The 10,928-nt window shown below is 57.2% G+C and overlaps 1 protein-coding gene across 1 annotated transcript; it reads left to right on the forward strand.

Moving 5' to 3' along the window:
* The first annotated feature begins 433 nt into the window (after nucleotides 1-433).
* ACE (angiotensin I converting enzyme) lies at nucleotides 434-10,783 on the forward strand. Its single transcript, XM_009577541.1, has 18 exons — nucleotides 434-622; nucleotides 2,027-2,114; nucleotides 2,359-2,502; nucleotides 2,756-2,947; nucleotides 3,105-3,202; nucleotides 3,734-3,906; nucleotides 4,294-4,517; nucleotides 5,895-6,039; nucleotides 6,330-6,428; nucleotides 6,657-6,779; nucleotides 7,249-7,460; nucleotides 8,005-8,141; nucleotides 8,444-8,602; nucleotides 8,998-9,085; nucleotides 9,288-9,431; nucleotides 9,648-9,839; nucleotides 10,186-10,283; nucleotides 10,577-10,783. The coding sequence occupies exons 1-18, from the start codon at nucleotides 434-436 to the stop codon at nucleotides 10,781-10,783; spliced, it is 2,712 nt and encodes a 903-aa protein (XP_009575836.1).
* Nucleotides 10,784-10,928: the final 145 nt, after the last annotated feature.

The following is a 10,928-nucleotide window of genomic DNA, read 5'->3' on the forward strand; positions in this document are numbered from 1 at the left end:
GCAAAGGTGAGAAACATCAGGAATAGGAATAAAATGAAGCCTGACCTCAGAGCTCCTTCTGAAACTGGGGTCTGGCAGCTGCCAGAGCCATCCTGGGAGCACCCGGACACCCTGCCCGCATGGCGTGGACACCCCTGTCCCAGCACCCCCACCCCATCTGGGCCACGACACCCCGGAGCCACCTCCAAAACATCCTCAAAGGCCACCTTGGCAGGTGCTTGCCGGGAGTGCCGCAGGCGAGCGGGGGCTGCAGACACTGCCGCGTCCGCTGGAAGCTGATGTCTCTACCTGTGAATGTCACAGACTGGGGACAGCCCTGCCTGCCACCTCGTGCCCCATCCCCTCTGGCTCCCACAAACCCTCCTGGCTCTGAACCCGGCCCCCAAACCATTGCCTGGGTGGTGGCATGTCCCAGGGCTGGTCCTGAGTCCCCATGTCCCCGCTCGCGGTGCAGGTTGAGGCGTCGCTGGAGGAGCAAAACTTCACGGAGCTGTGGGGGAAGAAAGCCAAGGAGCTCTTCGGCAGCATCTGGAGCAACTTCAGTGACCCACAGCTGAGGAAAATCATCGGCTCCATCCAGACCCTGGGACCCTCCAACCTGCCCCTGGAGAGGAGAGAGCAGGTAGGTGAGGTGCCGGCAAAGCCCAGGACATTGCTGGGGTGCTGCGAAACCCCTTAAAGGGATTTTTCCCAAGCTTCCGAACTCCATTGCTGGCCTGTTGCCCCTCTGTTGCATTTTGGAGGGTCTCCCTGGCCTCTGCACAGGAAAGACAGTGATGGAGGGGGGAGACGGGGTGCTATCTCCAGGGAATGTGGGGTGCCTGCTGGCCCCATTATCCAGCCCTAACCTCATCTCAGAGCTATCCCAGTGGGAACCGGAGATTTCCTGCTTACATAGAGTGGCCTTGGGCGTCACCTGGAGACCAGCCAGGCTGTGCCCATGGCCGGGGGCCAGCTGGCTCGACCCCCCCCTCCGGTGCCCCTCGGGGATGCGGCCCACTGAACAGGAGGGCTGCTGCAGCCACCCAGCTCCTGAGCCCTCCCTGCGAGCCCAGAAACACTGTGTCTTGGTGCCATAGTTCCACACTAGGGACGTCAGGACATCCTGAGCCTTCCCCAACACGGTCCTGAGCTTTCAGGGTCGTTTACCTAAACGCGACGTGATTTCGATTTCCGTGCATGAAAATATTGCCCAGGTTGAGGCTGGCAGCCGCTTCTCTCTGCACGAGCGCAGGGACGCTGGCACTGCCGTCCCCTCCAGCCTGGCCCCCTGACAGCCCTCCCCTCCGAAACCTCTCTTGGCTGGCAAGCCCAGTGATACAATCCTTTCCAGAGAAGCGTCGGCCCCAGTTCCTTCCAGGAAGCCCATCCCTGCCCCCTCCCAGATAACAGACAGCATCACGTCCCCTCCCTGCACATCGGCCACCTTTCGCCTGTCCCCAGGCAGCTCCATCCCGCAGCCGCCACCGTCCCCCGTCTCCATCCCCTCCGCCCGGCCGCAGCAGAGGGATGGGAGCGGAGAGAGGGACGGAGCGGAGGAATTTCCTTCCCTGGGAATGGGCTCCTCGGGCAGGTTCCAGGAAACCTCCTGTTGCTATTGTTTGCTGTTGTTGAAGTTCACAGAAATAAATCCCCCTCCTCCTCCTGCTTTTCTTCTTTTTTTTTTTTTTTTTTTTTACCCGCTTAGATAAACAGGCCGTGCCGCAGCCCCGCTGACAAAGAGCTTTATAAACAGCCCCGCTCCGGGACACCGCGAGCGCTCACGCCACGTCCGAGGGGGGTTTGGCGAGCGGCTGTGCATGGTTTGTCTGTCCCAAAGAGCCTCCCTGCTCCCACCACGCGAAGGGTGTAAAACTCTGGGTAATAACACACTTATCTCACCAAAAGCATGCTGTGTAAACACACCGATCCTCCTCCACATCCCTCTGGACGCACACACACGCTCTGGAGATGGGAAGTCTGTAGATCCCTCCTGAAGGACCATTCCCAACCCCTTCCAGCCCCAACATCTTTTCCTTCTCCGCAGTACAACACCATCCTAAGCAACATGGACAAAATCTACTCCACGGCCAAGGTGTGCCTGGCCAACGGTACCTGCTGGGAGCTGGAGCCAGGTATGGTCTTCGTCCTTCTGCCCCTCTGGGGTGCTGAGCACCCCATGACCATGAGTTTGTCCCGGTCCCCACATCCCCAGCGACTTGGGGTTGGCAGGTCCCACCCTTGTCCATCAGGGTTGCCCCGGGGCAAGGATGGGTAGTTGGGTCTGGCGCGATGGTGGTGGCACCTCTGCAGAGCTACTGTGGGATGTGACCCCCTCTCCTGCCCCTTTCTCATGTCCTACTTGTCCCCTTGTCCCAGACATCTCAGACATCATGGCCACCTCCCGCAGCTACAAGAAGCTGCTCTACGCCTGGGAGGGGTGGCACAACGCTGCAGGCAACCCGCTGCGCGCCAAGTACGAGGAGTTTGTGAAGCTGAGCAACGAGGCCTATCAGATGGATGGTACGAGCAGGATGGGGAGATGCAGGGGGTGGTCAGGGATCAGGGGAGGGAACTGGGGCCGGGGCAATGGGGTGCCCTGCTGCACTCCCCATCCTGCATGCGGCCAGGCATCCAACTTCCATTTCCCCGGTGCCAACACTTTGGGGAAGGGGGCAAAAATCCTACTGCCGTTCCCTGGTCCCAGCTCTTGGGGCTGGGTGGGGGGGCAGCCCCCGGGGGCCAGAGCCAAAGGTCATCACTGCCTCCCTGGCAGGATTCGAGGACACAGGCAGCTATTGGCGCTCCTGGTATGACTCAGCCTCCTTCGAGGATGACCTGGAACATCTCTACAACCAGCTGGAGCCGCTCTACCTCAACCTGCACGCCTTTGTCCGGAGGAAGCTGTATAACCGCTATGGCCCCAAATACATCAACCTGAAGGGTCCCATCCCTGCTCACCTCCTGGGTAAGAGGAGGGACCCCCACAGCCTGTGCCCAGGGGTGCTGGTGAGGCCAGAGGGGCACACGTCAGGCATAGTGGGACAGGGAGGTCCCAGTTATCACTGTGTTTCTCTTCCTCCCAACCTACCACCAGCTCTGCTCCAGCTGTTTTCTCTTCTCAGGCAACATGTGGGCTCAGCAGTGGAACAACATCTATGATCTGATGGTCCCCTACCCCGAGAAGCCCAACCTCGATGTCACAAGCACCATGGTGCAGCAGGTGATGGGCTGAGGGACTCACTGGTGGCACCAAGGGGACAAAAATGGGGGGTATTGGCCAAGGCTTGCCCATAACATTGACCCCATGGGAGTGGTTTCTCATATCTGCATAGGGGACAGCAGAAAAGCCATGTCTGGGAGGGGAAGGGACAAAGAAATGACCCCACTCCCACTCTGGCAATGACCAAAGAGGCAGCAGGTGGGCTATAAGTAAGGACAGTGCGGTGGGACGGGTGCCAGTGCCCAGGCTGGGGGCTGCGTCCACCATCACAGAGCTCGGAGCGCTCCTGGGGCATCAGCCCTGCTCCCTTGCCCTGTCCATGCTGGGCACCAGCACCACTGCTTGGTGCTTCTTAGGGATGCTCACACCAATTCTGGGGCCAGGGCTCCCCATCAGGGTGAGAGGGGCAGGACCCCTGGTCCCTTGGATGGACCCACCTCATCCCCACGGTGCTGGGAGAGCATCAGAGGCAATGTCCAGGGCACGGGCAGCCCTTTCCTCAGCCGTAACCCACTGCCTGCTGCCCACCAGGCCTGGAACGCCACCCACATGTTCCGGGTCTCGGAGGAGTTCTTCACCTCCCTGGGGCTGCTGGAGATGCCCCCTGAATTTTGGGAGAAGTCCATGCTGGAAAAGCCAACAGACGGGCGGGAGGTGGTGTGTCACGCCTCAGCCTGGGACTTCTACAACCGCAAGGACTTCAGGTACCCGTGGGGAGCAAGTGGTGGCCTCAGCTGATGTGGTGCTGGGGCAGAAAGCAAAGTCTTTGGAGAGCCTCAGCCTGGGACTTCTACAACCGCAAGGACTTCAGGTGTGTGGGGGCATGCAGGGCCCAGGGCTACAGGGTAGGACACTCCTCCATTCCCCTCGGTGGTCACCATTTTGGGTACCCCCAGCCTGGCCGTACAGCCCAATCCGTCACCGTCTGGGGCACCACACTGCCCTGCCTTCCCCTCCCCTGGGTCTTTCCCCAACCCCATGGGGTGCTGCCACCCTCTCAGGGACTGTGGAGGGTCCTTCCCATCGAGGGGGTGCACAGGCAGCCGGGGTCCCTCACTCAGCTCAGGCAATGCTCTGTTTTCACCCGGCAGGATCAAGCAGTGCACGACGGTGACCATGGAGCAGCTGTTCACGGTGCACCATGAGATGGGCCACGTTCAGTACTACCTGCAGTACAAGGAGCAGCCCGTATCCTTCCGCAGCGGGGCTAACCCTGGCTTCCATGAGGCCATTGGCGATGTCATGTCCCTGTCTGTCTCCACGCCCAGCCACCTCAAGAAAATCGGTCTTCTCAGCAATGCCACTGAGGACGCAGGTATGGCAGCCACCCTGGGGAGCTGGGTGGCCTGGAGGCACCAGGAAGGGTTTGGGATATGCCATGGTGGGCTGCGGTCTGGCAATGCAAGCCAGAGCAGGCAAGACCCCATGGCCGATGTGTGCTTTTCACCCGTGTTTGGTTCCATGCGCAACCCCTTCTTGTCTCCATGGGTCCACGTAGGACCCTTCATGGCTCCATCCTCTTCACCCCTGAGGGCAGGAGGGATGCTCTCCAGAGCTTGTCTCTTCCCTTCCCTTCTCCATCAGAGAGCTGATTGCAGCATCTTTGTGCTTGATTGGCTTTGACCTTTCCAGCGTTCCCCCTTCCCTCGCCAAGAAACATCCACCCCAGGAGCTCCCCGTCTAGCTCTGTGGAGGTGGCACTGGGCTTTTACGTGCACAGTCACGAGGACAGTCAGCGGGTGACGTTTCTGCCTGCCAGCTGGCGCAGCAGAGGAGGACTTGTAACCACAGGGCACTGCCCGGCTTGGCAAGAGTCTCTCCCCCCGCCCAACGTCTCTCAGCCGACACATCAAAGCAGACGGCAGCAGAGGAAACCAAGCGTTCGCAGATTCCTGCCGCAGGCAGCTGCTTTGCGGAGGAGGGACAGTCCCGGGATCCTCCTGCCTTGTCATTAAATACGTTTCATGACAGGGAAGCCATCGCAGCAGCCAAGAGCGTTGGGCCGGTGCTGCATAAACACCACGGAGCAGATGGTCCCTGCCTCAAGGCATTGCTGCCCGACTAACCAGCCCTTGGCAGCCATGCCGCCATAACGACGGCAGCCAATAGCCCCTCAGGGCAGTGCTGCCAACCCCTCTCTGACCCCACGGCTTCAGCTGGGTCTCCAGCAGGTCCTCCTCCAACCTTCCTTCCCCGGGTTTCCTCGAGGCAATGGGGAAAGCAGATGTCACCATCCCCTGTGCTCCCCATGATATGGTGGTGACTGTCCTAGAGGTGACTCGGTTCTGGGTCTAAACCAGGAGAGCCTTTGCAGTGGTGTGACAGCCCTGCAGATCAAACCCCCTTCACCCCGAGGCCCTAGGGTGAATGTGTGAAGAGGGAACCATTAGAGTTACACTCACCAAAGACCTTCTCACTCTGAGGGCCAGGCTGAAGACAAGGAGACACCGTGCTTGTCACTCCCGTTATCCCCACCCAGCAACAAGGCACATGTTGCCCCAAGTAGGAGCTGTATCTAGAGAAACCTCCTGTGTCCTACACAGCCTTCGCTAAGGAGCAAAACTCTATGTTGAAATGCTGTCCCCATTTCTCATCCAGATCTGCTCACCCTCTTGCCCACAAAAAGTCTAGTGGTCATAGTGCTGTCCAGCCAGACTCCTTCCCAACCTAGTTCAGGCTCTGTTTCACGCAGAGAGCAACATCAACTATCTGCTGAAGATGGCCTTGGAGAAGATCGCCTTCCTGCCCTTCGGCTACCTCATTGACCAGTGGCGCTGGAATGTGTTCAGTGGCCGCACGCCCCCGAACCGTTACAACTACGACTGGTGGTATCTGAGGTAAAGGACAGTCACCAGGGGTGGATCAGGGTGTGGAAGCTGGGGGTGTGCAAGGAAGGAAGACAGCAAAGAGGAAAGGAAGGAAAAAAGGAAAAAGTAGCCATGGAGATGGCTGGAGAAAGATGGATAGATGAGTGGGTGGGTGGGATGGATGGGTAGATGGATGGATGGAAATATATGGAAGCACACTCTACTTGTGTAGATTTCTTAAGCCTTCCCTTCCCATTCCTTGCCTTGGTTCATCTGCCTCCTCCTTTCCAGCTCATGCTCTTGTTCTCTGTTTTCTGCAGAACCAAATACCAGGGTATCTGTGCTCCGGTTTCGAGGAATGAAAACAACTTTGACCCTGGAGCAAAGTACCACATCCCCGGGAACACCCCTTACATCAGGTAGAGGAGGTGTAGATGAGGGGATGGAGCCTTGGGGAACAGGGGGAGTGGGGCCTCAGCTCTGTGGGAGCTGGATGCATTGCTCCTGCTCAAGACACGGAGACTATCCAATGCTTGGGAGCACAAATGGTGGGGAGCTGACATGTGGCCGGGTGCCTACCACCGCACGCTAGGACTTGTCTGCTTCCCTTTGTCCCCAGCGCTCACCTTCATGGGCTTCCTTGGCAGGTACTTTGTGAGCTTCATCCTCCAGTTCCAGTTTCACAAGGCGCTGTGTCAGGCGGCCAACCACAGCGGTCCCCTGCACACCTGTGACATCTACATGTCCAAAGAAGCTGGAGCCAAACTCAGGTGGGGACAGAGGAGGGTCGGGACAATCGCCACGGGCAGATGTGTGCGTGGAAGCTGATGGTGTGCAAAGGAAGGAAAGAAGAAAGGAAGGAAGGAAAAGTGGCTGGAGAAATAGCTTTGCAGATGGATGGATGGATGGATGGAAATACATGGAAGCACTGGGGTGGGGTGAGTGGTCCTCACCAGAGTACTGCTATTGTCCCTGTCATGAGCTCCCACCCAGACAAGAGGTCACTAAAGCACATTTGGTTCCTAATGACTCCCTGGGTGTCAACAAATGCATGAGTATGTGATGGGGAGTCTTCATTCCCATATGCAGGACAGATGGGGGCTTCAGAGGCAGTTCCTAGGTTCATGTCCCACTCAGGAATAGCATCTTCAACCCTTGCGATGATGAGATACCATCACCACTTTTCTCCCATCCATCCCCTGGCCTCATGCTGGCTCTTGCTGTCCTGCTTCTCTGCAGGGAAGTGCTGAAAGCTGGATCTTCCAAGTCGTGGCAGGAAATCCTGTTCAACCTCACTGGCACGGATAAGATGGATGCTGGGGCCCTCCTGGAGTACTTCAGCCCTGTCACCAAGTGGCTTCAGGAGCAGAACAATAAGACCAATGAGGTGCTGGGCTGGCCTGAGTTTGACTGGCGTCCCCCTATCCCTGAAGGCTACCCTGAAGGCATTGGTAAGGCTGCAGCTCCATCCTGGCTCTGGGAAGGAGCAGGAAGGGGTCTCCCAAGGGACATCACTAACCCCCAGGCAGGACAGTGCTGAGGAAGGTCTCTGCTGTGGGTGGGGGAGGTCTCCATGCCAGGAAAGAGAAATAACCATTTCCACATGGAGTCCCACAGGGAGTTGCTTCCCAGGAAGCAGGTGCCACTAGCCAACTTCTTGACGTACCATTGTCTGAAGCTGTGGCCCTGCCACTGTAGTAATGCCATCAGTCACGGTGTGACAGGTCATCTGTTTTCAGCTGTATCCTTTCTGTCCAAGAGGAAGGGTCTAGGGCATGCAGCGTGTCCTGTTATCCCATCCCCTGTCCCATGGAACACCTCCAGCAGGACCCCTCTGCCACCTCTGGCTGAACTTGCTCCCAAGCTGTGGCATCCTTCAATGGACCTGCAGTTCTGGGAAAAGCTCAGCCATGGCTTCTCCATGGGGAGGTGCTCTTGCAACGAGAAGGGCTCTCCTGACTCCCCTTCTCTTCCCCCATTTATCTCCTCTTCTAGACAAAATAGCAGATGAAGCACAAGCTAAAGAGTTCTTGTCCGAGTACAACAGCACGGGCGAGGTAGTGTGGAACGCCTACACGGAGGCATCCTGGGTCTACAACACCAACATCACCGACCACAACAAAGAGATCATGGTATGGGAATGACCTTGGGGCTGTGCGGGGAGAGACAACAGCCGAGGCAGGCGGCTGGTACCCAAGGCATGTTTCAGATGAGCTCCAAAAACCAGGGCAGCCTCTGCCCCTAGCCAAGGGGTAATGTTCTCACCCAGGATGTGCCTTTTCCATGAAAAACCTCGTAATGCCATGAGGTACCCACGAGGGCAGCCACGGGGAGGTTGTCAGTCATGGCATGCCAGGTGGTGTTTCTAGTGATGGCCTGTGTCTCAGGGATCTTCTCAAAGTAACTTCTCTTCTATCCCCTCCTGCCCTTGCAGTTGGAGAAGAACTTGGCCATGTCCAAGCACACCCTTGAGTATGGCATGAGGGCCAGGCAGTTCGACCCCTCCGACTTCCAGGACCAAAGTGTCACACGCATCCTCAAGAAGCTGAGTGTCATTGAGAGGGCAGCCCTGCCGGAGAATGAGCTGAAGGAGGTGAGCTGCAAGGGGACAGAGCAGGACAGGGGGTCCCTTGCCACTACCTTGTGTGGAGACGCAGGTTTCTCCCAACTTTTAGGAAATGCCACTGAGCAGCCACCCCTTGCCCTTGAACAAGGTGATAGTTTGGTACCTTCTACACAAAGCCATGATCCTTGTCTCCAGGATTTCCCACCCAAAGGTTGCCCATTCCAGGCTGCTTGGGTGGCAATGGCACACTGCTTGTTAGCTCTTGTCCCTCCTATATTGACTCCATTTTGCCTCCGTTTGGGGTCACACTTGGCTTTGGAAGGGACCAGATGAAAACACCTGGGGACATCTCAATGGGCTGTGACATTCTCCAAGAGCAGAAGCAAGGATAACCAGCTCACATGATCTGATTTTCTTTGCAGTACAACACCCTCCTCTCAGATATGGAGACCACCTACAGCGTAGCCAAGGTCTGCAGAGAGAACAAAACCTGTCACCCCTTGGACCCTGGTAAGATCTGGCAGGGTGTCCAGTGAGTCATCTGCAACAGGCCCAGAGAGGAGGGATTTTTAATAGGGACATGGAGAAAGGTCATGAAGGGGCCTTCCCACCTTCTCTGTGATGGCCTCTGAGCAGCACGTTGGGTCTAGCACCATTGCATCAGTCCAGCCCACCCAACAGCATCACTTTGGCTTCATTGCTCTCTCTTCAGACCTCACAGACATCATGGCCTCCTCACGGGACTATGATGAGCTCCTCTTTGCCTGGAAGGGCTGGCGGGATGCTTCTGGGAAGAAGATCAAGAACAACTACAAGCGATATGTGGAACTGAGCAACAAGGCAGCCATGCTCAATGGTCAGTGTCCTGTTCCCTTAGAGACCCACCTGCAAGCAGAGGATTGGGCTGATTGTCCAACCCATGGCCAAAATCTTGAGGATGTGGATGTCCCACCAACCCCCATGAGATCCACTGTCTCACAGATATGGAGGGAGCTAGGGTGTCTGAGTAGCAAGACAGACTCTTGCCCAAGAAGGACAGTGTCTAACAGCTTCTACTCTTCCCCTACCACAGGCTACACGGACAATGGGGCCTTCTGGAGATCCCTGTATGAGACACCCACCTTCGAGGAAGATCTGGAGAGGTTGTACCTGAAGCTACAGCCCCTGTACCTCAACCTGCATGCCTATGTACGCCGAGCCCTATACAAAAAGTATGGTGCAGAGTACATAAACCTGAAGGGTCCCATCCCTGCTCACCTGCTAGGTAAGGGCTTTGCTAGGCCCTCGAGCAGAACCGTGTCTCCCACCAGGCATAGTTTGCTCCAAGTCATGCCAAGAGTTGAGGCTGCTCTCTGTTCAGCTCTGGCTGAAGGGCCAAGGCCCCATGAGATGGGTCTACAGAAACCAGTCTGCCCCAGGGAAGGGCAACGCACTCGGCATGACTTGACCTCTCCTGCATGGACAGGCTCCTGCTCGCATCACCCTTGAGCAGGCAGGGCAGGGACCAGGCAGAGTGATCCACTCTGTGCAGGAATCGGGAGTAACTGGTTGCCTTTTCTCTTCTCCCCCTGTCTCCCTCCTGCCATGCACTGTCCTCCTGTGCTTCCCAGGCAACATGTGGGCCCAGTCATGGTCCAACATTTTTGACCTGGTGATACCTTTCCCGGATGCCACCAAGGTGGATGCCACCCCAGCCATGAAACAACAGGTCAGTGCTTTTCCAGGCTGCTCTGGGGAAGCCCCTTGGGACCCAGAACCCTTTGGCTGTTGCCACCACCCATCTTGCCAAATGCTCTGGTGCTGTCCATAACCTCCATGGCTCATCCATATTGTCTCCCCACCTGGATATGCCAAGGGCTGGATCAAGCTCTAGCTGGCCCCAAAAGACCTCCCCTGCTCAGAGGAACAAGGCTGTCCCTGGCCTCCCGTCCTTCCCAGCTCCCAGCAGCCCTAGCATCCCTCATTGCCCCTCACCAGGTCCTCTGTCTGCTCTCTCTGCAGGGGTGGACACCCAAGAAGATGTTTGAAGAGTCAGACCATTTCTTTACCTCTCTGGGCCTCATCCCCATGCCAAAGGAGTTCTGGGACAAGTCCATGATCGAGAAGCCAACAGATGGGCGGGAGGTTGTGTGTCACGCCTCGGCCTGGGACTTCTACAACCGCAAGGACTTCAGGTACCCGTGGGGAGCAAGTGGTGGCCTCAGCTGATGTGGTGCTGGGGCAGAAAGCAAAGTCTTGGTAGAATAAGGGAACGTGCCCTGATGCCACCGCTGTGTCTGTTGTCCTATGGCTGTGGCAGCCCCTCTCTGGCATTGCCACTGGTCCCCAATCATAGAATCATAGAATCATTAAG

This window comes from Fulmarus glacialis, unplaced genomic scaffold, assembly GCF_000690835.1.
Source record: "Fulmarus glacialis isolate BGI_N327 unplaced genomic scaffold, ASM69083v1 scaffold20995, whole genome shotgun sequence".
NCBI classification, from domain to species: domain Eukaryota; kingdom Metazoa; phylum Chordata; class Aves; order Procellariiformes; family Procellariidae; genus Fulmarus; species Fulmarus glacialis.